Genomic DNA, 26,844 nt, shown 5'->3' with positions numbered 1-26,844 from the left:
TAGATAGATAGATAGATAGATAGATAGAGTGTCATGATTTACTACAGACTTACCAATAGTGCTGACTACAGTTGCCACAAAGTAAAAAGCTCCTGAGAAGTCCCATCGGGGTCTTCGTGGTTCCATTCGAATCCCAGCAGCAATGGCCCCCTCATAGTGTTCCAGCAGCTCACGCAAGTCCTCCAAAGGAACCTGGTGATCCTGAACAAATTCAGCCAGCTGTCTGTCCCACTTGCAATGTGCCTCTAGTTCTGAAGGTCTCTCGAGGGCTGAGAAGATAACAGCCCCAAGTAAAGTGTAGAAGACAATCACAAACCATAACAGGAATATTCGGACAAAGTCTACGTTGATATGAGACCAAAAGCAGCCACAGCTTTTCCTGCTCCTACCAATATGATCTGACTGAACCATTAATATCGAGGAATAAAATGTAAAAAGATTACAAAAACAGCAGGTCTTCAACTGCATTATACCTCCAGAGAACAATCCAAACCTCAAATGTAATGTTTATTATTTCTATCAGAATATTTAGCATACCATCCTTAAAAGCTATTGATCCAAAAACAGATTTAGATTCAGAAGCTGTTGCAGAAAATGCTGTGCTGACTGCTAAGTAGAGCAAAAGGTAAATATGTTCATCCTTGCCATCTCCCCGCTTATGTACACATCACGTAATTGTGCTTTATTGCCCTGCCATTATTACTGTCACATATGGTAGTGTAGCATATGGTTAAAGATCATGGGAAAGAGGTTTGAGGGATTCAGAGGGATTGACTCTTTAACACACTAAGCTGTTTTAGATAAAAGCATCAGCTAAATTGTTATGATACGATCAATACCTACAGTTAATTTACTGGCTTGTATAAAACAGCTAAAAACACAGCTGAAGATGTCTTTTGTAACCTGAATTTTTGTGCAGAATATTTTATAATACATCGCTGTTCAAAATGTTGGGGGTAAGACATTTCAAGTTTTGAATATCTTACGATCACCAAGGCTCAATAAAAAAATACAGTAAAACAGTGATATGGAATATTAAATCATAATAAACAGTGATAAAACAGTGATATTGAATAAAAAAAAAATCATTAAATATGTTTTAAAATGTAACTTATTCCTGTGATATCAAAGCAGAATTTTCAGCATTACTCCAGTCTTCAGTGTCACAATCTTTCAGAATTCGTAGTATGATCATTTACTGTTCAAGAAACATCAATGTTGACAACAGTTGAGCTGCTTAAAATTTAATTTTGTGAAATTTTTATCTTCAGAATTCATTGCTTCAATTCATCGTTTAAAATGACACACTATTACATTTTTAGAGTCTGTGTAAATCCACAATTTTACGTAAAATAAAAATCACTTAAGATGCAGATCTGTTCCCCCTATATAGAGGCAGAATTTGAACAATATGATTTTGGTCCTCTTTATTCATATTATTATTCACAATGCTGTAAATATGTTAATTATCTGTAAATGTTTATTCTGACTCAACATACTGTTACCTGTCTTTATACAAGCTTCAATTTCTTGTGTGTGCAAACACACTTGGCAATAAAGTTCTTTCTGGTTCTGATTAAAAGCCTTACTTTTAGTTGTTCTACTCTAACTCGCCCGGTAGGTGGAAGCAATTGGACTGAATTACTAGTTTGACCAGTATGACAGGATTTTACATAAACAGCATGTAGACGATATCCACTAATAATGTCTTACTATGAAGGGGTGAAAAACCCGTTAAGTGTAACATGAACATTTGAGGACCGTGTGTCGGATCGACATGGTTTGGTCGAGGATAAAGGGTTAATGAAAAGTGTTTGCTTGCTGGAACAGACATCCGAAAGAAAACATCTTGTTCACGGAAGTAGGCATGTTATTATTTTCATGGTGATCTGTTACATTTTTCTACATTGCCCTTCGAATGGTCTCAGTCTTAACTAAAAGAAACGACGTTAGCTAGTGGATGATTGTTTTATTGTGTTGCCACGTTTGAGAGGTGCAATATCAAACCAGCTCGCTGCGAACTGAGGAGCAGCATTTCCAAACTTTTACAATGACGAAAAATACCCGTACGTACGGTATGGCTAGTGTGACAGTCAGGTCTGAGTATGCTATCACAAAGCATTTCTGCAAGCAACAATGTGGCCATGCACACCGTATAAATTTGGTTGAAGTCCCCATGATTGTACGTGGCTTATCACGTTTGACTGAGATACGTGGCCAATGCGCCAGAATAATTCTGAGATATTTTGTTAGTTATTGATGTTATTGTAGGCTGCGAGTTACACACACAAAAACAGGGTTTCTATAAAATTCACATTGTTAAATAATTACGATTGTGGACAGATTAACTGTTAAGCAAAAATAATCAAAATGAATACATTTTTTTTTTTTAAGATAGCAGCACCTTTAATGATCCATATTAGGTTATGTGTTGACATTGTAAAATAAAGTAGGTATAATGGGGTAAGATGAGCCAGTTTTTACTTGTGTGGTCCTCAACTATGATAAGGGAAAATCAGGCAAGTAGGCCTACAATGAATAACCAATAGCGTTAAGTTTATCACAGCTGAGCGCTGCCAGAGCCGTTGAGCTTGGTAAAGCCGCAGTTTCCTCCTAAACTCTAACCGTTTCTGCTCCTAATTTCCTCCATATTGCTTTATAGTATTGAGTTCTGTGTCTGAGTCTGATACGTTTTCTAGTATGCATTGACACGCATATGCTCCGCTCTGCGCTATCGCGTCTCTGGAACAGACTGCATGCAGGGTGGTTCGCGTGACAATAACATGAAACAAGACTTAATTTTCCCCAATGTAAAGCAGATTTGAATTGTTCCCTATCTCCTATAGTGCCCTATATGCTATTCACCATGTAGAAAATAGTAAATGTGTGAACATATGACCGATTTTAGCCGTAGCTTCAGCGTCTATTCATGATGTAGGGGGCGGGACACTTTAGATTCTAAAGAGCATTTGATTGGACAGAAAATCAGATGAGAAGCTGAAGTGCAGCATGTGACATGATTAAAATCATTGATCCATATTGGCGGAAGTGTAAGACTGTAAGTTTTGAATGCTTACATCTTCTAAATGCAAATTTTGTCATTGTTTTGGAGCACATTAGTTTATAGATAACAGTAAGGCTAACATATTCATTTAAAGCCACAATCTTTAATTTTGATTTCATTGGGACTTTAACACTTTACATTCAAAATAGTGTGGCATGAGCCTTTAGTGCAGTCACACTTAGCCTTGTTCCACAAAATGTTGCATGCAATATCTAGTCATTTCAATAGGAATCTGCATGATTGCAAGATGAGGAAAAAGTTCCTTATGTGTTCTTTATGCTTTTATTCAAGTTGGTAATGCAAATTCGCTGCATTGACCAACAGAAAGCTGCTTCGTTTGAAAGTGACTTCTGTGCGAGCTGTGCATCGCTATAGATATACAGAAAAATGTAACCAAAATGTTGCCAATCTGTTTACACCTATAGCAGTCTGACCTGGTTTTAGCTGGTTTAGCCTGACAAGCTAAGGCCTTTCTGGTCATCTAAAAAAGAGGCCAAAACCCCTCTAAACTACCCCCAAAAAAAGGATGTACAATCTTAGATGGAGAATAAATGTAATGCAGCATGAACCAACAAATCCGAAAAATATAGATTATTTCCAGACTACATGCCCAATAAAACAACTTTGAACTGTTGGTGGTGTACATTTGGTGATTGGCCCCTAAGGAGCGATTACAAACAGTGCATTGTTACACAACACGCCGCCAATAGTCAAACCTATAAGCTGTCACATACAGACCCCCGTGTCAATCATTAAACTCCTCAGATTAGGAGATCTTCAATAACACCCTCTTCATAACAAGTTTAAGACAACAACAAAGTAGAAAATATAGAAAAATACTGGCTACAGCAGACCTGCTGCAAACTAAACTTCATTGCTCTCGGTTTTAGTTCAGTAGAGTACGTAACAGTTCGTCCCTTGACACTGTTCCCTTGAAAGCAGTTGTTTGCTGGCGAATACTCCAAAGATCCCTGCCAGGTTGACCATTAACCCTGCCATTGATTACAGCTCTTTCCCCTGACTTCACCAGCTCTTCATGTTTCACAGATCCACACTTGTGAGTTCATAGCCCTCAGATGCTCCTGGTTACTCCTGTGTCGTGCTGAAGACCCTTACATTTCATTTTTTATTGTTTTGAAGTTGTGCCAACCATGGCGAAGAGTGGATATGGCTACTACCGAGCTACTATATTCCTGGCCATGTTTGTGGGCTACACGCTGTATTACTTTAACAGGAAGACGTTTTCCTTCGTGATGCCCTCTGTAATGCAGGAGATCACGCTGGATAAGGATGATCTAGGTGAGCATGTGCAACTAGTGGCTTGTACTTTGACTTTCCTCTGTCATGTGCCCACACATGTTTATAACATTTTACACATGCATTATTTGGAATTAGAGTAAATGACGATGACAAACAATGGACAGAAGGCACTATGGCAGTAATTCCCTGTATCCGTTCCCTAATGAAAATAATCTTGAAGTAAAAAAAGCTCCCAAAAGGATTATAATTCAGATATAGCCGAATATCAGATGAATATACACATATTAAAATATATAGTACACTACCAATCATTGATAATGTATTTCCTAATAGAGAAAACATGACTGTCTGTCATCTTTTTTTATTTAAAACGGAATGGGAATCACTTTCTACTGAAGTCTAATCGATGTTTTTCATATGTGTCCGCTGCAGGTCTTATCACTAGCAGTCAATCGCTGGCCTACGCCATTAGCAAGTTCATAAGCGGTGTGCTGTCTGATCAGATGAGCGCACGATGGCTTTTCTCTATTGGGCTGTTTATGGTTGGCGGCATCAACGTGGTTTTCTCGCAGTCCTCCTCGGTGGTGGTGTTCTCAGGCCTGTGGTTTCTGAATGGACTGGGTCAAGGTCTAGGATGGCCACCATGTGCAAAAGTACTACGTAAGGTATGGGACCATTTCTGTAGTCTATGAACTTGCAATGTAAATAGTAATACATACAGGTCCTTCTCAAAAAAATAGCATATGTGATAAGTTCATTATTTTCCATAATGTAATGATAAAAATTTAACTTTCATATATTTTAGATTCATTGCACACCAACTGAAATATTTCAGGTCTTATATTGTTTTAATACTGATGATTTTGGCATACAGCTCATGAAAACCCAAAATCTCAAAAAATTTGCATATTTCATCCGACCAATAAAAGAAAAGTGTTTTTAATACAAAAAAATAAACCTTCAAATAATTATGTTCAGTTATGCACCCATTACTTGGTCGGGAATCCTTTTGCAGAAATGACTGCTTTAATGCGGCGTGGCTTGGAGGTGATCAGCCTGTGGCACTGCTGAGGTGTTATGGAGGGCCCAGGATGCTTCGATAGCGGCCTTAAGCTCATCCAGAGTGTTGGGTCTTGCGTCTCTCAACGTTCTCTTCACAATATCCCACAGATTCTCTATGGGGTTCAGGTCGAGAGAGTTGGCAGGCCAATTGAGCACAGTAATACCATGGTCAGTAAACCATTTACCAGTGGTTTTGGCACTGTGAGCAGGTGCCAGGTCGTGCTGAAAAACGAAATCTTCATCGCCATAAAGCTTTTCAGCAGATGGAAGCATGAAGTGCTCCAAAATCTCCTGATAGCTAGCTGCATTGACCCTGCCCTTGATAAAACACAGTGGACCAACACCAGCAGCTGACATGGCACCCCAGACCATCACTGACTGTGGGTACATGACACTGGACTTCAGGCATTTTGGCATTTCCTTCTCCCCAGTCTTCCTCCAGACTCTGGCACCTTGATTTCCGAATGACATGCAAAATTTGCTTTCATCAGAAAAAAGTACTTTGGACCACTGAGCAACAGTCCAGTGCTGCTTCTCTGTAGCCCAAAAGTGGTTTGACCTGCGAAATGCGGCACCATTTCCTGCACACGCCTGTGCACGGTGGCTCTGGATGTTTCTACTCCAGACTCAGTCCTCTGCTTCCGCAGGTCCCCCAAGGTCTGGAATCGGTCATTCTCCACAATCTTCCTCAGGGTTGTGGTCACCTTTTCTCGTTGTACAGCGTTTTTTTGCTACACTTTTTCCTTCCCACAGACTTCCCACTGAGGTGCCTTAAAACAGCACTCTGGGAACAGCCTATTCGTTCAGAAATTTCTTTCTGTGTCTTACCCTCTCGCTTGAGGGTGTCAATGATGGCCTTCTGGACAGCAGTCAGGTCGGCAGTCTTACCCATGATTACGGTTTTGAGCAATGAACCAGGCTGGGAGTTTTTAAAAGCCCCAGGAATCTTTTGCAGGTGTTTAGAGTTAATTAGTTGATTCAAATGATTAGGTTAATAGCTCGTTTAGAGAACCTTTTCATGATAGGCTAATTTTTTGAGATAGGAATTTTGGGTTTTCATGAGCTGTATGCCAAAATCATCAGTATTAAAACAATAAAAGACCTGACATATTTCAGTTGGTGTGCAATGAATCTAAAATATATGAAAGTTTAATTTTTATCATTACATTATGGAAAATAATGAACTTTTATCACATATGCTAATTTTTTGAGAAGGACCTGTATACACAGGTTCTTTACTGGCATTGATGATTTCATGAAGATCCTCCAAAATCCATGGAACCGGAAAAAACTAATTGGGTACCAAATGGAAACTAATTGTAAAGTATTACCAAAACAGAAATATTTTGTAATAATATAAATTGCCACTTTTGATCAACCTAATGCATCCTTGCTAGAAAAAAAGCTAAACAACCCTTGCTAAACAATCATGCAGTGCACTTTATATAATACCTATATATTTCAGATTCAGTACTATATATAAAACTTATTGATTTGTTTCAATAGTGGTTTGAGCCATCTCAGTTTGGGACCTGGTGGGCAGTGCTGTCCTGTAGTATGAATTTGGCTGGGGGTCTGGGGCCCATAATTGCCACACTGATGGCCCAAAGCTACAGCTGGAGGTCCACACTGTCCATCTCTGGCCTGACCTGTGTGGTCATGTCCTTCTTCTGTCTACTTCTTATCCGAAACGAGCCCAGTGAAGTTGGCCTGCCAAATATTGAAGGTGGTGCAAAGAAAGGCAAAGGAGGTAAGAAGACTTGAGCATGTGCATTTCATATCTGTAGGAAATACATCACATTAAAGAATTAAAACGAGTTGGGAATGCCATTTCATGTTGTCTTAATTTTCCTTTCTCAGTTAATTTTGCTATGACTGGTTTTGCTTATTTAGGTCATTGCTGTTCTATGACATGGAAGGCTGCATTAGATAAAAGCTTTCACTCGCTAGTTCTTTAAAAAATGAACTATTGGACCAAAACACAGTACAAAGGGGTGTGTTTTTACCGTGTCTGTGTGTTAATTCACGTTTTTTTTTCTGTCGAATGCCACTCATGTTGAACCAATGGACTTTTCTGTCTGTCCTCCAGTAACAATTGTACATTTAATCAATCTGGTCTCTACCTTTGATTTCAGGTTCCAGCAAAAGTGAATGCACCTTCAAAGAGTTCATATTTTCTCCATATCTGTGGGTGTTATCTTTTGGCTACCTGGTGGTGTTTGGGGTGAAGACCGCTTACACTGACTGGGGGCAACTTTTACTCATCCAGGACAAGGGCCAGTCAGCACTAATGGGTACTTTGTGGGGTCCAAAGTATTGGGTTTTTAGGCTTCAGTGTAGGCTTCAAGTGTGATATAATGAGGGTCTTAAAAGTATGGAAGCTTGTTTACTCAAAAGAATAGTAAAGGTAATACTAGAAACTATTTGATTACACAATTCTGACTTTTTTCTTGCTATATTGAGTTTAAATCTCAAAATTGCAAGATATGAACTCGCAATACTGAGAAGAAAAGTCAGAATTCTGAGATGTAAACTCAGGTTTATGAGGGGAGAAATAGTCAGAATTACGAGATGTAAACAGATTTATGCAGAAAAAAGTCAGAATTGCGAGATGTAAATTAGGGGAGAGAAAAGGTCAGAATTGCGAGATGTAAATGTTGAATTATGAGGTAAAAAGTCAGAATTGCGAGATAAACACTCAGAAGTATGAGGTAAAATGTCAGAATTACGAGATATAAACTCAGAATTATGAGGTAAAAAGTCTGAATTGCGAGATATAAACTCGCAATATTGGAGGAAAAAAGTCTGAATTGTGAGATACAAAGTTGTAATTACATTTTTAAAAATGTATTCTGTTGAGGAAACAAGCTTACATAGAAAGGGGCAGCTTTTTGTATGAAGATGTTTTCAGTTCTAAAAGTTAATTTCATCATAAAATGAACCTTTTTATTTGATATTTCTTTAAGAAAAAAACTGCAAATAGTGTAATGAGCCTTTTTGGTTATGGATAAAAATGTGTATTGCCACTGATTTTCCCAGGCAGTTCCTTTATGAGTGCCCTGGAGATAGGAGGACTGCTGGGTAGTTTAGCCGCAGGATTCCTGTCAGACAGGGCTGTGGCAAAGGTGAGTTTGCATGACAAACCATGAGCCTTAAAGTACAATCCCAATATGTTTTTTCGCCCAGGATTTTTTAAATAGAAATTTCAAAAGAACTGCATTTGTTTGAAAAAATATATCTTTTGTAACACTGTAAAAGTATTTACTGTCAATATTGATCAATTTAAGGTGTCCTTGCTGAATAAAGTATTCATTTCTTACTGACGTCAAACTGTGTATCTGAAGTGGTGGATTTTTCTCTTGTATTTGCAGCATGGATTACGTCTGTATGGAAACCCTCGCCATGGGCTCTTGCTCTCTATGATGGCTGGGATGTGTGTCTCCATGTACCTCTTCCGCACTACTGTCACAGCACACAGCTCAAACGTATGTTTAGTATATTTACACATTGTGTAACGTGACACAACTGCATTTATGGGGTCTGTAATGTACTGGTTTTATTATAATTTTACACACAGGTCTGGATTCTTTTGTTGGGTGCTGCTTTTGGCTTTTCCTCCTATGGACCGATAGCCTTGTTTGGAGTTCTTGCAAATGAAAGCGCTCCGTCAAACTACTGTGGAACCTCTCATGCCATTGTTGCCCTAATGGCAAACGGTGACCATTTTCTCAATTTATTTCATAGTTTGTTCTCTTACCATAAGACAAATATCCATGCTGATTTTTTTTGCTGCAAAATGTATTCTACAAGATTGTTTTGTTTTGTCAGGTACTTGTAGAATAAAATAAGCAGCGGTAACATTAGTGTTAGGACATTTACTCTGGTAACCTAGAGAATATATTCTATTAGCGTTCCCAAAGACGAGTTACATGTTAGGTAGTTGCCCGTTTTTTAAAGAATACTAATGTGTTTTTGTGTTCGTTTTGCCGGCAGTTGGCGGATTCCTGTCAGGTTTGCCATTTGGCACCATTGCTAAACACTATGGCTGGAACACAGCATTCTGGGTAGCAGAGATAACCTGTACTGTCACCACAGTTGGATACTTCCTGCTCCGAAATATACGCACCAAGATGGGAAGTGTATCCAAGAAGGCTGATTAAAGAGAGTATTTAAATGTCTTTTAACTGTTTTTTAAGATATGGTATAAGTGCAAAATTGCTGCAAATGGCTAGGATTTAACATTTGTGTTTATGAAATATGGATGAATTACTGTGGATATCTATTCCCAGGATTTTTACCAATGTACAAATTAGGATACCATGTTGTGTCACTTTCAGAAGTACATTGTGTTATTTATTCTCTTCATTTTAAAGGGGTGGTTGATTGCCCCTTTTCACATTATGTTAATTAAGTCCCCAGAGTGTGTATGTGAACTTTTAGCTCAAAATACCCTACAGATCAGTTTTTATAGCTTGGTAAATTTCTCACTTTTTGAGGGCAAGCAAAAACATTCAGTTTTTGTGTGTCCCTTTAAATGCAAATGAGCTGGTGCTCACAGGGCAGAGCTTCAAGAGCTATTGTTAGCAGCTCTGATTACCTCATGTAGTTTTTTTACACCCCTAGAGCCGTCATTTTTTTTACGTCCAACCTCAAACGTGGGCCGGGCTTCGGGCGTTTTTTAGGTTTCTCCTTCGTTTTATATTTATTTTATTAATTAAAAGAAACAATGAGATGACATGTTGTTTTCAGATATGACGGCGCTACTGCAACACGTCACCGCAAATCTCAAACCAACATGCAAACGGCTGTATAAAACTAAAAATAAGTCTTAGCTGCTCAAAAACACAATCACCTTCAATAAAACTGAGACTAAATGATCTTACCAGTATTTAGCTCGCTCTTTCTCATATTGTTTTATCTTGAAATGAACAGATGAATAAAATACAGCTCATTTTTATTGCTTTCAAGGACGTGAATTCTGTTAAATGTGCACATAGCACGTTTAACAGTGCTATAACTCCGCAAAATGAACATAAATCACTGCGGTCACTTCAAAAATAACTTAAATTTAACAAACAAAAAAATGCTCCAAATATTTTTCTAAATTAACTTAATAAAGAAACTAAACAAAATATTACTACTTTGACATTAAATACAAAACGGAACTATTTTAATGGCAGCAACAATCAGATAAAAAAAAAAGAAAAGAAACGGGCTCCAGTCGGACTCGGGATGAGAATTCTGATAAGCTGTCGGACACGGGCTGGGCCAGGGCCGGGTTAGGGCCTAGCTCTGAGGCCCATGCTGGACTATATCATGTAGACAAGCAATGAAATCTTTTATGTTCAAAGTTGACAATGATGGAGAGACTCAAGAAGAAGTGACAAAATGTAGAATGCAGTGGTTAACTATCTTCAGGTCATTGATTAGCATTTTGTCATCATAATCTATAAATTCTCAACATGGCCTCACTCCCTTTGTTGCCTGGTGGTGGGGTTTATGTAAATGCCAGGGTTAGTGACATCACTAACCCAGGAAAAAGCTTGTGTATTCCCTACCAGCCATTAGTAGTCCTTAAAAAGTGATTTCTTAAAAAAATCAAAAATCAAAAAAATTCTCCCTTTGCTTTGAATGGATGAACATGTTGTTTATGCTCAGTTACACACTAACTAAAATTAAAAAAGTGAAATCATAATCAACCACCACTTTAAAAATGGATGTTATTTTATATTGTTCTGTTTACTCAACACTTAAATTGCAGAACATATTAAGTGTTTATTAAGGCATGTTTAAGCCATTTATTCAGTGGGTTTAAAATGCTGCCATTAAATCATTTAGAATAAGATTCATTTCTTGTACTTTTCATCCGTTTCAGAGCTTTAACTGGTCCTACCTCTGTATCTGTATTATTACAAAATCATAAATGTGTATGATGAAATATGTGATCTAACTGTTAGTTATATCACGTGACTGTTCAATAGCACATGAGTTTATTTAATAAAACATTTAAGATTTACAAATTCATGATATTATTGTTTGACCTTTTTAAAACTTGAGCTAGCCTTGGATCCAAGAAGAGTACTTTACATATTCTGTTGACAGAATGCAAAATATGTGTACATTTAATTTAATTTGGATAGACACCAATAAATGTATTTCAATGATACATATTAAGCATGTTGAGCTCCTCCATCTTGCTTAGACGTTCTGCACAAGATCACATTACAAACTTAAGCTGTTCATGTACATTATTTACAAAGGTTACGTCTCACTGTAAATTTAAGACTTCATTTGAAAAAACATAAAGGAGTCAGTGGTCTTAAATAGAGTTAAATCATTCAAGCTTGAGGAAAAGATGGACATCCTTATGCCAGCAACCCAAACATTTCTCTGGACAAGTTTAACTGCTGAACTTCTGGAGATCTTGTCAGGTAGAGGAACACATTCAATGCAAGTGCAGTTCAGGATCCAGGTCCAAATGTCCCCGCTTTCTCTGCTATTTCCAAAGCATTCTTTAGGTTTTGGTCAAAAAGCTCACATCTGAAAGAAATCAGGCATTTTTTTTGTTATACACAACCTTACATCAAATTAACTCAGGCAACGCTCATAAAATCTATAATGTTTGTAATAATAATAAAAAAAACACCTGATAGGCATCTCTAAAGAGTAGAAAGGATTCTTCAGTGCAAAGTCTGAGTAAATTTCATAAATCTTTCTAAGGAGGGCATCAATGCCAGACTGCCGAGGGTCTGCCAATACAATGAACTTTATACCTACAAAAAGAAGGGGGAAAAATTCTGTCAGAATCACTTTTTATTTGGCACTAAATTAACACAACATTCCTTGACTTAAGGCCAATTCAAACCAAACAGATACACGCCAACAAACAAGTTGGCTGATGGGATTTTGAATTTTATGAAAAATAACATGTTCACACTGCCTCAACAGACACCGACAAATGCTGAATTCAGTCAGGTGAAAACAAACCCTGACCAACGCCAGCAGGCACCAACAGGGGAAATGCTTTGATCCAAAAAAAACAAACAAATGTTTTTGTTGGTGTTTGTATGTGCAGTGTGAATTGGCCTTTAAAGGTGCAGTAAGCGATTTCAGAGACAATCTGTTGAAAGTGGATTGGAGCAGCACAACACACTTGTAGCCAATCAGCAGTAGGGGGCGTGTCCATTTATGATGGAGAGGAGAGAGAGAGGAAGCAAGAGACACATTTGATGAAAGACTGTAGAAAGAGACCTGGCTGAGATAGAGGTGTTGAAATGAATCAATACAGTAATAGACCATAATCGATTATAGCCTGGTGGCGTTTCTCTGCCATAATTAGTTACAAACGCGTTTCTTGTACTAGAGTAAAATGGCGGAAAGAGGCGAAACACAAAGCAAGTGATAGAAAATTCTAGCCTTCTTCTTCCTCCAACGTACTTCTGCATTTTCTCTTCAGTACTCTGTCTGGGGTTGTGTTATATTCTCTGGTTTTCTCAGGTCAAATTTTAACCGGTTCAATCAGCGAACAAAGTGATTGGCTGAAAATGATGACGTTGATATTGTGCGCTATTTTGAGATGACAAACCGCAGGACCAAACGTTAGCGACTGGTTATGGCAGATCCAATAGTTTTAAACTTCAACAGAGTACCCGCCTTCAAGGAAGTTAACGCTCTCTGACTCTGTACAAATGAAATGTACGAGAGTCTGGTAAGAACAGGCTAAGTCTAGAAGACACCAAATTCAAAAATAATTTCACATTCTACTACATTAATGACCCAGTTTAAATACAAAGCTTAATACTAAATCACTGAAGTAACCCTTTATGTTGTTTACATTCAGGAAGTGTACTTTCTTGGAGCAGATAAAATAAAAAGTGAGTAATTATATCTGGCTGCTTGTATTCACTGACAAAAATGTAGCCATGTGCAGTAAAAGTTGAAAATTAAGTATTCAATGGATTGTGATATTGAATCGAATCAGACATGATAATTGGATTGATTCGTGAGACCACTGAAGATTAACACCTCTACTGAGAGACATTACAAAAGAGAATTCAGAAATATTACTGAAAAAAAGAAGAGTTATGATCAGGCAATAGCTTTAGGACCGCCGTTAGTATTAAAAAAGTTTTCCAGTGCTAGAGATACCAAACTGGGAATGCCTGAAAACCGATGCAGAAGTTGTGTTGTTTCTGCTCTGTATGCGAGTAATGTTAGTTTTGATGTTTTACAGAACCAAGATGCTGTTGTTGTAATGTTAGCTGTAGTAAAAAGACAGTTTTGAGGGTCAATGTTTGTCTGGAGCTGCTGGCGACTAACAACCAATTCTTGCTTCTATATAATCATGTGTACTGTGTTATTTTTTTGTTCTTGTAGTTCGTTGGCCAGCTTTACTTTATTTTCTGCAAAGCATTATTCTGCTTCACTTCAGCTATGGTAAAGAGACATTGCATGTTTGTGCATTTTGGGGGTGGAGCAATGAAGGGAGGGGTGTGTTTGTTTGGGTTGATTTCAAATATCTCTCAGAAATCGCTTACTGCACTTTTCACATCATTTTGTCATTTCAACAAGAGAAAACAGACCTGTGAGTGTTTGAAAGCAGTGCAGTTTAAACATATCTGTCTCCAACATTTCAATTCCAGAGCTGCCAACTTCAGGTGATAACTGTGATCCAATGGCAAAGAGCCTTAGAAAAGACAAGGAAAAACACATCTAATAAAAACAAGTCACTTTAAAATGCATAACATCATTTTGATGAAGGGTTTATTATGCTTCTGATGATGATTTATCTATAGATTGCACTACTGTTCAAATATTTCAAGTCAGTAAGATTGTTAACGAAAAGTATGTTACAAAGGATTTATATTTTAAATAAATGATGTTTCCTCAAAATAAAGCAGCACAGCTCTTTCCACATTGACAATAATTATTATTTCTGATATATCAATGATGTGGAAGCCTTTTGTGTTTTAATGAAGAAAGTAAGCCATACAGGTTTGAAACAACATTACAAAGAGGTGAAATATCTATTTAAGGAAATCAACTCACGAATGAAACATTGAGGCCAGCATGAGTTTCTCATTGGAGGTGAGTCTCGATCTGCCGAATTTGATGGACACTGGATAGTTGGCAGGTTCTTTCAGATATTCCAGTATCTCCTTCCCTTCTGCCGTGTACTTACCATTCACATCCACTCCGTTAATGGAGAGAAGCGCATGACCGACTGCACAAAAGAAAATAATTAATATAAATCACAAGAACTGGAATGACAAACTAGTGTGTATTAATACACGGTGTATGGTTTGCAGTCACATGAACACGCACCTCTGATTCCGTCCCGCTGTCCGAATGACACAACTACCTTCTCATCATGAATCTTTAAAACTAAATCAAGAGGAAAGCTAAACGTTTTTTCGACTTCAGTTCGAGGTACATAATTGTCGTACTGGTAGATGAGTCCACCAGCTTTATTGACAACATACACACTGAAGATCGCCATTTTCTTCCTGTCAAAGGGGCAGTCATGTGACTTTGTGACGTGGGGGCGAAAAAAAATCGAAAATAAAAAAAGATTAAACATGCAGACAATATCCACAAATTATATTTATAAATATAACATTTGTGTTATCATTTAGTACGTTTGCAAAGGGTTGAATTATTTTGTGTTTATGTGTGTTTGATTTTTGAAACTACGTTCCCATAAAACCATGCCCGTCGAGCGCACTGATTGGCCATTAAAGCTTATATTTAATTCCCAGCATCTTTCCTGTAATAATTGTCTTATTTTAACGTATTAATGTATCGATTCTCAGTATGGTGGATTTTTTTTATTTATCCAAACCGCTACTGAAGAAGATGTCACATGGTAGCTGTTACTTTCCACAGCGCATTCAGGATGGACTAATCACGGCTGTTTCTGGTGGCATAATAAAGTTGTTTTTTATTTAACATATTTTTTTAAAATAAATCATTTAAAAATAATTATGCGCATTTCAATGTTTAATTCAGTTACCACTATTCAATCAATTATTTTAACGTTTTAATAAACAAATGTTGGGAAACTGCACGCGGTTTAAATGAAGATTCGTGTTTCTGAGCTCCCACGCGCCGTCTGGAAACAGACAACACTATCAGAACATTCCTACGTTTAATGTGTAAATAATCCCAGTTATGAACAGTTCTGGTAATGCTATCCTACGCTATATTCAATTGCAATGCAAGCTTCATAGGCAATGTAAGGATTTCGAATGGTCTTGTTAAAACAAGAGACTTGAAGGTCAAGGAAAGAGTAAGAAGAAGGTTTGTAGGCCTATGTCAACGGCCAGGTGCTTGGCAGGTAGGCTATAATGTAAATAAAAACCCATCACTTGTGAAAATCACAGTTTAGCTACTAAGGAGATAATAATAGCCTAATATGTATAAAAAATAAAAACTTTTAACAAGAATGCTAGTATAAAATGAATCCCCATAGCCATTAATGACCATAAGTTAATTTCAGGTTGCCACTGAGATGGCAAAGACTGGTAAAAAAGTGTCCCAGTCAACCTGAATTAATTTTATTCTACAGAATATTACATTTGCACATGTTATGCACATTGAAGCTTGCAAAATGAGGATATAAGATATTGCCGATGTCTAATTGGACAGTGACATTTGTTTTCTCTGTGTGCTTGGTACACTTTCAGCTCAAAAGGGTTTAGCTAAGCTTCAGCTTTGAATAATCACCCATGGAATTATGTGAATGCTCTTTTTTTTCTGTTATATTTTAGTTTGCTCTCTGCTATTTTTACACATTTATGAGAACCAGCATTTTCCCTAGAGCATACAGATGTTTCTCTTCTATAGAGCATTTCCAACATGGGCTTAGTCAGGTCTTTATTATACATTACATTTTGCTTGCTAGTTGCTACAGACAGATTTGAATGATAAATACAAGCGAGATTAAACCCGCCATTTTTTTTGCTGGCTGATGGGTCTGATATTGATGGATGTGGTCAGCTGTTTGCCTTATCAAAGTTTGACTACACTAATAACATTGCAATACATGCTAGGGTCTTTAAAGAGGTCAGGCCTAGCCTTCTTTACTAGTGTGTTTTGGGTGTTTGCTAGGTGGTTCCTTACTGGCCTAAAGAACACTGATAGTCTGGTCTCTATATGGCTCTTTAACGTAACTTGCAACCATAGATGAAAATTTTAGTTGTGGAGGATTTGAACTGTGAAGAGGATTGACAGGGCCGTTTAAACGGTGACGGGATGCACATAACTAAGCGGCAGAGTCCGATTAAGATGACGAGGTATGTCCAAAAGCTTGCATACTCTTCTGCTACACACTTAAAAGTATGTACTTTTTGATCATAAAAACAGTGCATACTTTTAGGTCATAGTATAAGTAGGCGAATTGGGACGCAGCACACTTTTTCTTTTACATAACTTGGATGGTGCATGTGCGGTCGCTTACCTGGGGAACACGTGGCATCAGGATGAGAAGGCAACCCGGTGGAGGCAGTGTGATGCCTTAAGAAATGTTCTGCTGGGAAACCATGTTGATGTGACTTTGACATGTACCATGTGCTTTGTTGCAGATCATGTACACCCTTTCATGGAAACAGTATTCCCTGGTGGCTGTGGCCTCTTTCAGCAGAATAATGTGCCCTGCCACAAACCAAAAATGGTTGAGGGATGGGTTGAGGAGCACAACAATGAGTTTGAGGTGTTGACTCGACCTCCAAATTCTTCATATCTCAATCCAATCCACTAGCTTCTTTTTGATTGGGCGGCTGAATAAAAAATGCAGTTATACTCTCGGGGCCAGTAGGTGGAGCTTATGGTATAGCAGAGACAAAACCTCGCAATTGCAAGAGAAAAAAAAATTGAATTGTGAGCTATAAACTCCCAACTGCAAGTTATAAAGTCAGAATTCTGAGACTTTTTTCCTCAGAATTGGACTTTATAACTCGCAAAAATTACATCTCACAATCCTGAGAAAAAAAGTCAGAATTGGAAGTTATAAAGCAAGAATTGCGAGAAATAGAAAAAGTGTTTTTCACTTTGAAACATGCATAACTCACAATTAATTATTTGCAGTTTATTACTTATTCACATTAAGCAATATCGCTATTCCTGTTTACCTGTCCTCAAATTTAGAACTTCTTCAAGTAATAATTAAAACTTTTCTTATACCCTTTTACACCCTCAATAATACAACACCCCTTTTAATACAACAGCATTTAAATTTAAGGACCTAGTCTGTTATAGCCCAACAGTGTTGAGCTCCTATTTCCAGCTGGATTCCCTAATTTGGGGTTTAAAAAAACGTTTTCACAAAGACCATTCTGACTCCTAACTACGCAAACTATAAGAGATACAACACAAAGCTCAGTGTGTAAGCCTGAAGGCCGCTACAGCTGGCAGAGACGCGCATCTATTAATAGATCCGCCATTATAGAGCAAGACTGTCCAACAGACAAGCAGATCCTCATTGAGGGAAGCCACTAACTTTAGTTTCCTCACCGGAGCTCATGCGTAGAAAGTGACTCACATACATAAAAGTCAAACAAGTGCAAAAAAATGCTCTATAATTTTCTCCTGACAGTCATTTTTTCCCTTCTTCCCGCACGCTCTACACTTCCTCCCTCCCTGAGAAACAACAACACAACCAGCTCCTGGTGTTTATGAGTCTCGCTAATGAATCCACTCTCAAGTGATCATTAAAGTCTCGCATTTGCGTAACGCGAGGTGTAGAGACCTCTGAAGGATATGTGAGATCCTGAAAGGAAGTTTTGGGTGGGGGGTGTCCGCGCAGAGACTGATCCAGAATCGGATTTATGGAAGGCAGCTGTTGAGGGTTTGACAGACGGACGGAACGGAGGACTCCAGCACTGCTGCGTAACTGCAGAGGAGTGTGTCAGATCACACTAAAACAGCCAGGGTAAGTCACATTTTAACTTAAACTCTTATTCATTTAGTCAAGTTTGATTCCTGACTTGATGTTTAAAATATGAATCATGTTCCTTGTCACTAATAATGTTTGAATGACCAGAATATGTGGAATTGTTATTTAAAAATGAATGAAAGGCAGATGAAAGCTGTTTATGATCACACTATGAATTTTATAAGCAAGGTCCATTATTGTGTTAAATTTTTATCTATACCTACTCATCAATGTTGTCCATGTATGTATCAAAATGGCCAACTTTTAATGGGGTGCTCTCACTATTGCATAGCACTCTATCTTTATCCCTTTTTTAATGTTGTCAAAATATTAGCATCAGCCAATTTAATTAGTAATAGTCTGACTTCTGAGATTGAAAATATAAATTCTCAGTCATCATAATGTTTGCTGTCTGATCATTATTTCAAACACTTTGGCTGTTTTTCCCCTTTAAAATGAGAGCACAGACCTGGGACCTATTTTTAGAGGTTCGAGGCATTACGGCGCGCTGGAGTTATGCAGACTGCAAGATTAGACCGAGTGGGGAAAACTTCATACAGCTTGTAATGTTTGCCCACAGCCTCTATCCACAAGCTCTTATCTGGGCTCCACAGAGAACTGGTTTTCCCACCTCATAACTGTTTATCCTCCAGCAGAACTCCACAGTAACTGTGCAATATCACGCCAGCTCAATCTTCCTGGATTCTCTCGATATTTGATCAGGTCCGGCTTTCCACCACGAGGATCTTGGAATCTCTGTTTAAAACAAAGTCAGACTCCGGTGGCTTGGAAAGGCAGTGTTCTGCTGTAATTTCTTCTCTTGGCAGCTTAGATGAGGCTGGAAACAGTGAAAGAGCATCAGTAGGGTGGGTAAATGGAAAAAAGTCCTGAGGGAAACCGAGTGGGAAAGAGAGAGGCTGTCTGTGAGGAACTTGTGGAGTCAATATGTTTACTTTCTTGCAGGACTTTAATGATCCGATGCAGCCATTGATATCATATAAATGTTTAATTACTGGCTGGTAATTATGTTTCAAATGGGAGTGGAAAAAAATTGGAACATGCAAGTCCAAACCCATGGAATGTTTGGATGAATTGCCATGGGGAGACATGAAGGCTGTTTCAGTTTTTCCTTCATCTGACAGTAAATGCTGTGCTACTCCTCTGACAAAATCCACATCTCAACGATCACTGTTCTGACAGAAAACAGCATATATAATAAATAAACGAGATTTACATTTGATCAAATAAATGTGAGGCTGATTCTATGCTGTTACAAGTTTGTTGTTCAACAGTTGCTACTGTGGTTTTAAGCATGCACAACAACCATTCAAAAGTTTAGAGTGAATAAGATTTTCCTTTCTTGTAAGAAATGAATATTCAACACGGATACTTAAATCAAAAGTGACAGTAAAGATCTTTATAATGCTACAAAATATGTATATTTCAAATAAATACTGTTCTTTTAAACTTAGGAATCCTGGAAAACAAATTTCTCCCCAATTTATAAGTAATATGAGTGCACTGTATCTAAAGTCTTTGCTAGCATGCTCAAGCTAAGCATACTCAAAGGCCTCGTTTATACCTGGTATTAAGAATAAAAAAGGTTTTATGCCTCAGTTCTTATTAATTTTTGAAAAACATTTGTTGACCAAATTAAAGTCATACAATGTGTACGGAACAAAAAAAAAATTGGATAATTAGACTTTTCCATGACAAAGTATGTTAGTTCAGGTTGTAAAGTTCCATGTGTATTTTCATGAATTGTAGTTTTAAAGTTTGATACAGATGCATGAAGTATTATTCAATCAATCACTCTTGACTAATGAGCTAGTCTTCACTGGCAGATGGTGCGTGAGCAGTACCTCACCACCACAGATGACTCTGGGGCGCTGGCTTCAGTCTCTGAGTACATCTACATGATCGGCATCTACGGCTGGCGGAAACGCTGCCTCTATCTGTTTGTTCTGCTTCTCCTGATCATCCTGGTGGTGAACTTTGCCCTTACGATCTGGATCCTGCGAGTTATGTGGTTCAATACAGTAAGATGGCTTTACTCAGGCACATATTTGATTGATTATTAATAGAAATATGAGTCCATTTGGATGAGCCTTTTCATCTCAATTTAGCACTGTGTGATGTTGCGCACTGATGCTGAGAAAGCTCTCTGTGTTATTGATTGCTTTAGGAAGGCATGGGATACCTGCAAGTCAATGCAGATGGGCTGAGACTGGAGGGAGAATCAGACTTTCTGTTCCCTCTCTATGCCCAGGAAATCGACTCCAGAGAGGTAAGAGTAAACAGAGACAGGTGGATGGATGGATAGATAGGTAAATGCATAGATAGATGGATGCAGATAGATAGATAGATTTAGTCACCCATTTTGTTCATTCTTCTCTTCATTACAGGATTCAGCTCTTCTGATGCACTCCTCCGAAAATGTTACACTCAATGCCCGTAATGCCAATGGTGACGTAACAGGAAGTGTGTCTGTAGGTATGAGACATACAACCCCTTTTACTTTCATAATGTGACTAGGGCTGTACTAGAATAATCGAATATTCGTTCGGTGAGGTGGCATTCGATTTTCAGTTTTGAGATTCGAATATTCGTTTTTTTTTTTTTCCAACACGTGACTTCCGTAGCGGACTCATTCTCACTCATGCTTGAAATAATAATAATAAATAAAAAATAACACCGCAACATGTTTTCAATAAAAGCATTGCGCATTTTAAAGATTTAAATTAACAAAAAGTCAGAATAAGACAAAATAAATCCCTTATATAGAATAAAACTAATTGTAATAGATTTTACATTTTGTGTCATTTTAAAAACAATTCATTTATTCTTATTCAACTGTTTATAAGCATGCTACCGTGTTCTTTATTTATTACAGTTAATTGAAATCACTGTGTGTTACTAATTTAATTTCTGTTTTGGGATGCATTTGTTTTAAAGAAAGGTTTGTTATTAATACCTTATAAAGTTCTTGCTCTCAACAGACTTTGTGTTTTGTATCACTTGTGCACTGTCCGTTTTCGGAGCATAAACCTGCCCGTGTAATGCGTACCGGAAACTGTTCTATTTAAAAGATTATTAAATGTTTATTAATATTTAAAGAATGTGTGCCACCTGATCATATTGCACAAAATGCAACACTGCACTCCACTGGGTCTGCCGCAACACATTTACGATGCCAAAGAGTGAAACGTGAAGTCGTGAAAGATGATACAAATGCAAACCGACACTATTATTATATATTTAGCCCCACCCACCGAAGCTTCGAATATTCGATATTGATTGCCACCTAAGCTTCGAAGCTCAAAAAATGGCATTCGAAACGGCGCCCTAAATGTGACATATTTCAGAGTTAAACTGGATATTTAATGAGAATAAATGTTTTTTAAAAAGTGTGACATATGTGTACATTCTCTCCTCATCTATTTCTGTTCTCAGGTCCCAGCCAGGCTGAGGGTTTTGGCCAACACTTCAACATCAGTTCAAACCATAATGAAAATTTATTTTATGCAGATGGAAATGGAGCCGTTGTGGGAAAAGGAAAGCTCCGTGTAACAGGTGAAACTAGACCTGTATACTGTGAAAAAAAAGAAAAAAAGATTATCAGCTATGTGTGTATTGTTAATGACAGGAATTACATGATTTACATTGAAAATATGAATTGAATTGTATGAAAAGTCCGGTTAGTATATTTTAACATATGAAAAGCAGTGGTTAAAACTGAGATTGACTGGTAAACAACATCTAGATTTTGCAAACAACAGCTCTGGCCTTAACAACACATATCCAGTATTTCATGATTCACAATGGGTGTACACACTAGATTAAATATTAAAACTTCATCCAAACTAGTCTAAAGCTATTTCGATTTTGTTATGCTTTTGAATTTCATGAAACCTGCCAAGACCATTTTTTAAAATCATATTTCATCCCAAAATCAAAAAAGAAGACATTATAGGCTATTTTACTTGATTACTTGAGTATTTGAACGTAATGAAAATAGTGCCACAATGCAGAAAAGTTTATATATATATATATATATATATATATATATATATATATATATACACACACACTGTAAAAAAAATATTTAGAAAAAAGTTACCTGGTTGCCTTAAAATTTTGAGTTCATTGAAATTAAAAATTTGAGTTAATACAATGAAAATTATTTGCGATTCAACAACCTTTATTAAAATATTATTAAAAGATTTTGTAAGCATATTGGGTAATTGTGTGTGTTTTATCATTTTATATGATTTTTCACATTTTTTATGTGGTTCAGATACAATAATATTTTGAGTTTCTATTAAACAAATTTCCTTCATTGTATCAACTCAAATTTTTAATTTCAATAAACTCAAAATTTTAAGGCAACCAGGTTACTTACTTTTTTTTAAGTTAAACCAACAAAAACCAAAACAATTTTGTACAGTATATATATATATATATATATATATAGAGAGAGAGAGAGAGAGAGAGAGAGAGAGAGAGAGAGAGAGAGAGAGAGAGAGAGAGAGAGAGAGAAGGAAAAAGAGAGGGAGAGGTTCTCTTTGGATTTTAGGCTGAAATAATGACCTGAACATGTTTTCATTGCTCTGGTATTTGATTTGTTCAGATAAATTATTGCAATGATGAATAATTTTTTGCTCTAAATCATGAAATATTCTGGTGTTTGGACAGGTCCGGAAGGAGCTTTATTTGAGCATTCTGTTAGGACTCCTCTGGTCAAAGCAGTGCTCAACAAAGAGCTGAAGTAAGTATACACTAAATAATTAATAACGTCATCTCTTCCCATACAGATTGCTGTAATAACTAGCTTATAACTTGTATGCACAATATATATGCTTTTTATACGTTGCTCTAATTTTGTCTCTGCATATGCTGTGATATACATTGTTTTACTAGCTTAAAAATGTCTGCCCATTAAAAGTAATGGCACTGATTATATTCCCTAAAATAACTTTTATAGAAGTTTCCAACAGGACAGCTGCGATCTTATGATGACGGCATCTGTAGTGTCAACAAAAGCTTAATTCTTTTTCTTCTTCCAAAAATGACTTTGCCTAATAGGCCTAAATATAATGCCCAGTCATGCAGTTTGCATGTATGAATCAAAGAGATGAATTTGAGAATATGTTGTGGCCATCTTGTGTCCAAACGATGTATTGCACTGCTCAGTAACTTCACATTCCCCTATCATTCAAGACTGGAGTCTCCAACACGCTCTCTCAGCATGGAGGCCCCAAAAGGCGTTCACGTCAAAGCCTTGGCTGGAAATGTTGACGTGACTGCACATTTTGACATTCTGCTACGCTCAACTGCTGGACTGGTAAGCACAACTGTCTGTGATTGTCAAGTAATCTGGAAGGCTTTTGTTAGGCTTGTAACTTGTAAAATTTGTTTTTAGCAACATTGGTGTTATATCAAATATAGGTGTTAAAAGGGGGCATGACATTTTTTTTAGTATTGTGAAATATGGTCCTTGATTTTCATGGTCCCGCACCAACGGGATTCGAACCTTCAGAATTCGTTACATTCATTTATGTTAATAAAGTTTTTTTTTGCTGCATAATTCTTTTGCAAAAAATTATTTTTTGCATAATTTTTAATTCCGACCCTCATTTTCTGTCTACATGAACAGCCACTGTTATGATTGGCTGATATCATTGCACAGGAAACGGTATCAACGCCCACTCGTGGTGTGAGTGTGTTTTGAAAACATTATCCATCTAAAACCTTCATTTACAGACTAAGTTTACTTACGGTTTGTGATGCAGCTGTCAGATTCAATACAGCTGACTTCATCTGTCAAAAAAGGTAAGTAATTTGATGCTATAAAAACAGGGGTTGCGACATTATGATGGACTGCTGAGATCAACAGCTTGTTTGAGTGAAGTCACTGAGGTGCCAACTGACTTTTCAGAATCTTCAGGGGGAAATTAAAGCTTTTACTTTAATCTCTACATTTCCATAACTATCTATTTCACACCAACATAATGAGATATCGCAGCTCCACTTCGCACACACTAGTGCGCAGACTCAGGATTTAAATTCACTACTGCAGACTTGAGACTCAAGATGTCATGGAAGGACACCATATGTCATATTGGGACACTGGCGGCTTCACTTACCACAACGGAAGAGAGTGAAGGTGCGTCGTCCATGTCCACGTCTATGACTGTATCAAGCGTCAGTGATTAATATGAGTTCTATTTGCTTTTAATTACACCCATCATAAGCAAATTTTAGCCGTTTAGTCACAGAAAGCCAGTGGGTGGGGCCTATGGTGTAATGTATATAATTCGTCAATTTGAAATTGTTTGCCTGTGTGACATCACAAATTCCACAATATACAAACAAGCCATTTGTGGCGCTTTATAACGACAAGGGCATTTTAAGCTATGGAACTTGCAGGATGTTTTGAAACCTCTGATATGTCAAAAGATCAAGACAGACTTGATTTCTCATGATCCCTTTTAACTTTATTTAACCTAAAATTAATATAAAGTGTTACCTTTTATTCCACTAAATTAGTTTCTGTATGTTTCAGCTGATCTTAGATGCTGAATCTGTTCGTCTGCCGACATTACCTGTGGGTGAAGCCCGAACTTCAGGTGATTCTCAGGGAATGTACGACATGTTTGAGGTGTGCGTTTGCCCCAGCGGTAAGCTGTTCCTCTCCAGAGCTGGCGTCTCCTCAACCTGCAGCGAGCACCAGGACTGCTGAATGAGCTTCTGTCTGTAACATCTACAGTAGAAACAAATCTCCAATAGAAACAACTTGATGTGTTCTTACGTTGTTTCTGATCAAGGTAAAAAAAAAAAAAAGCCACACTTAAATTTAGTTATAAAATGTATTATGTTACTGAACAGTTGTTCCCAACCCTGGTTCTGGAGTACCACTAACACTGCACATTTTTGTCTTTCTTATCTGAAGTACCCATCTGAGGTCTTGTTCAGTGTCCTAATTCACATACTATCCATCCTTAATCATACAAACTGTAGTTTGTTGAAATGAGGATTCCAAAGATACCCGGATGGTCTACTTTTTATCCGAAGTCCATGCACAGTCTAATGGCTAATACTGCCCACAACCCATTGCATGTTGGACGAGGATTCATAAGATAGATAAAGTTACATCATTAGATAAAGGGCTTTGAGTGATTAAAGGTGCCCTAGAATGAGTTGAAACAATATGTTAAATTGTTCTCTGATATCTACATAGAGCTTATTTAAGGGCAAAAATTGTCCAGATACAGTTTTACAGGTCCATTTACAACCCAGAAATTGTCCCTAGGATGTAATGTTCTGTTTTTGCCTTATTTGGAAGACTTATGAACATTTATGTTGAGTTTTGCTCTGATTGGCTTATTTCAGCAGCTCACAGCAGTTCAGTTGTTCAGCGAAGCGGTTCGTGAGTCCTGACCGTCCTGACAGAACACAGACCGACTAAATGACACTTTAAGCAGAACTTCTCAAATGGAGATTGATAAAATACAGCCTACTTGTTTATTGGTGTTTTCAGATAATCCGTGCACGAGAGAGCTCACGCGCATGTGGTTGCCATATTGTACATGTTTAGGTAAAACACCGGATAGTATACGTGTTCTTTTCACAGAAAAGCTCTGTTTGGGGGATTTAAATGACTAAATCTGGCAACCGCAGACACGAACGCTCTTCTTTCCTACGACAAAACCAAAACCAGTGGTTTTTGTTCAAGTTTTTATTTTTTAAACAACATTTTACAAAATGCATTTTCCCCATTGTGGGACAAATAAAGGCTTAACTACTGCTTTTTTAGACTCGTCTTTTTCCGTCATCGATATTGCATGTTTATATAATGTTAGTCACAATGTAGGCTAGTTCTCAAAAATATATATATTTTTTTTACAAAATGACTGTGATAAATATGATCGTTTTAACTTATATGGTGGAAAAGGTGACGTTTGCTAGAAGGATCAAGTAAACGATCTAAGCAACGTATCTATGGTTGTATTTTGTAATACAAAATAATATATTACCCTTTGTCATTAGACACACTATTTAGTTTTGTATGGTACTTGGTGTTTCCTGTGGTTACTGTACTAGCATCTTGCGTTATCTAGACAATGCGGCCTATCTAAGAAACTTTTAATTTAATCAGAAATTGTTTAAACATTCAATAAGTGGATAAATCACTACTTACTGCTTGCAGGAATATAGCCACTTCAGTTTAAGACGCTAAGCAAAGCTTGCTTGAAATGGGCCGAGCAAACGAACGATTTTGAATTAAATTGTTGAAATTTAAAAATTTCAAAAGAAAGAAAAGAAAAAAAGAAAAGAGAAAGTTAAAAATCTGATTATAATAAACATCAACCATGACTGTTGACATTTTTTATCTGTGGGAAGGATATGTAAAGTCTCCTGAACAGCGTGGAACAAGACGTGTGTCCATGAGAGCTGCCGTTTTTGCTATCCTCAAGTGTCTTTGTTTACCTGCAGTCCCGATGATTCGGCTCCATCTGTTCTGCCT

At 37.3% G+C, this 26,844-nt stretch overlaps 3 protein-coding genes across 7 annotated transcripts; 2 read left to right on the top strand and 1 right to left on the bottom strand.

Annotated features, from left to right (window-relative positions):
- The first annotated feature begins 1,648 nt into the window (after window positions 1–1,648).
- On the top strand, window positions 1,649–10,420 carry slc37a4a (solute carrier family 37 member 4a). Of its 5 annotated transcripts, none has more exons than XM_067450948.1 (10): window positions 1,649–1,861; window positions 4,007–4,121; window positions 4,205–4,363; window positions 4,757–4,989; window positions 6,893–7,136; window positions 7,522–7,680; window positions 8,426–8,511; window positions 8,758–8,871; window positions 8,964–9,102; window positions 9,380–10,420. In XM_067450948.1, exons 3-10 carry the CDS (start codon window positions 4,216–4,218, stop codon window positions 9,544–9,546), a joined length of 1,290 nt encoding a protein of 429 aa, XP_067307049.1. In that variant the 5' UTR covers window positions 1,649–1,861; window positions 4,007–4,121; window positions 4,205–4,215; the 3' UTR covers window positions 9,547–10,420. The 5 variants fall into 5 exon arrangements, with proteins under 5 accessions (XP_067307049.1, XP_067307047.1, XP_067307048.1 ...); XM_067450946.1 differs by having other exon boundaries at window positions 3,955–4,121; XM_067450947.1 differs by having other exon boundaries at window positions 1,649–1,865.
- Window positions 10,421–10,986: 566 nt separating this feature from the next.
- On the bottom strand, window positions 10,987–14,906 carry trappc4 (trafficking protein particle complex subunit 4). The gene is made up of 5 exons (XM_067450950.1): window positions 14,711–14,906; window positions 14,435–14,609; window positions 13,969–14,072; window positions 12,033–12,159; window positions 10,987–11,926 (listed from the first exon to the last, which is right to left on the bottom strand). The coding sequence occupies exons 1-5, from the start codon at window positions 14,883–14,885 to the stop codon at window positions 11,848–11,850; spliced, it is 660 nt and encodes a 219-aa protein (XP_067307051.1). The 5' UTR covers window positions 14,886–14,906; the 3' UTR covers window positions 10,987–11,847.
- A 2,365-nt stretch (window positions 14,907–17,271) lies between these two features.
- Window positions 17,272–26,220, top strand: sgcg (sarcoglycan, gamma). The gene is made up of 8 exons (XM_067450944.1): window positions 17,272–18,314; window positions 20,162–20,356; window positions 20,503–20,604; window positions 20,723–20,810; window positions 21,771–21,890; window positions 23,013–23,085; window positions 23,538–23,661; window positions 24,883–26,220. The coding sequence occupies exons 2-8, from the start codon at window positions 20,162–20,164 to the stop codon at window positions 25,057–25,059; spliced, it is 879 nt and encodes a 292-aa protein (XP_067307045.1). The 5' UTR covers window positions 17,272–18,314; the 3' UTR covers window positions 25,060–26,220.
- The last annotated feature ends 624 nt before the right edge of the window (window positions 26,221–26,844 follow it).

Source organism: Pseudorasbora parva, chromosome 8, assembly GCF_024679245.1.
Source record: "Pseudorasbora parva isolate DD20220531a chromosome 8, ASM2467924v1, whole genome shotgun sequence".
Taxonomy (NCBI): domain Eukaryota; kingdom Metazoa; phylum Chordata; class Actinopteri; order Cypriniformes; family Gobionidae; genus Pseudorasbora; species Pseudorasbora parva.
Note: the sequence above shows the minus strand (reverse complement) of the source record. Positions and strands in the feature narration are given on the sequence as shown.

Bases quoted from the DNA above. Each gene is read 5' to 3' on its own strand.
- slc37a4a (XM_067450945.1), top strand. From the start codon at position 1,804: ATGAAAAGTGTTTGCTTGCTGGAACAGACATCCGAAAGAAAACATCTT. The intron at 8,512-8,757 runs GTGAGTTTGCAT...TTGTATTTGCAG, and splicing joins CAGACAGGGCTGTGGCAAAG to CATGGATTACGTCTGTATGG. The intron at 9,103-9,379 runs GTGACCATTTTC...TTTTGCCGGCAG, and splicing joins TGTTGCCCTAATGGCAAACG to TTGGCGGATTCCTGTCAGGT.
- trappc4 (XM_067450950.1), bottom strand. From the start codon at position 14,885: ATGGCGATCTTCAGTGTGTATGTTGTCAATAAAGCTGGTGGACTCATC. The intron at 12,160-13,968 runs GTCTGTTTTCTC...TTCTTTTTGTAG, and splicing joins CTGCTTTCAAACACTCACAG to GTATAAAGTTCATTGTATTG. The intron at 11,927-12,032 runs GTGTTTTTTTTA...GATTTCTTTCAG, and splicing joins TCTTTAGAGATGCCTATCAG to ATGTGAGCTTTTTGACCAAA.
- sgcg (XM_067450944.1), top strand. From the start codon at position 20,162: ATGGTGCGTGAGCAGTACCTCACCACCACAGATGACTCTGGGGCGCTG. The intron at 20,811-21,770 runs GTATGAGACATA...TTCTGTTCTCAG, and splicing joins AACAGGAAGTGTGTCTGTAG to GTCCCAGCCAGGCTGAGGGT. The intron at 23,662-24,882 runs GTAAGCACAACT...TGTATGTTTCAG, and splicing joins TACGCTCAACTGCTGGACTG to CTGATCTTAGATGCTGAATC.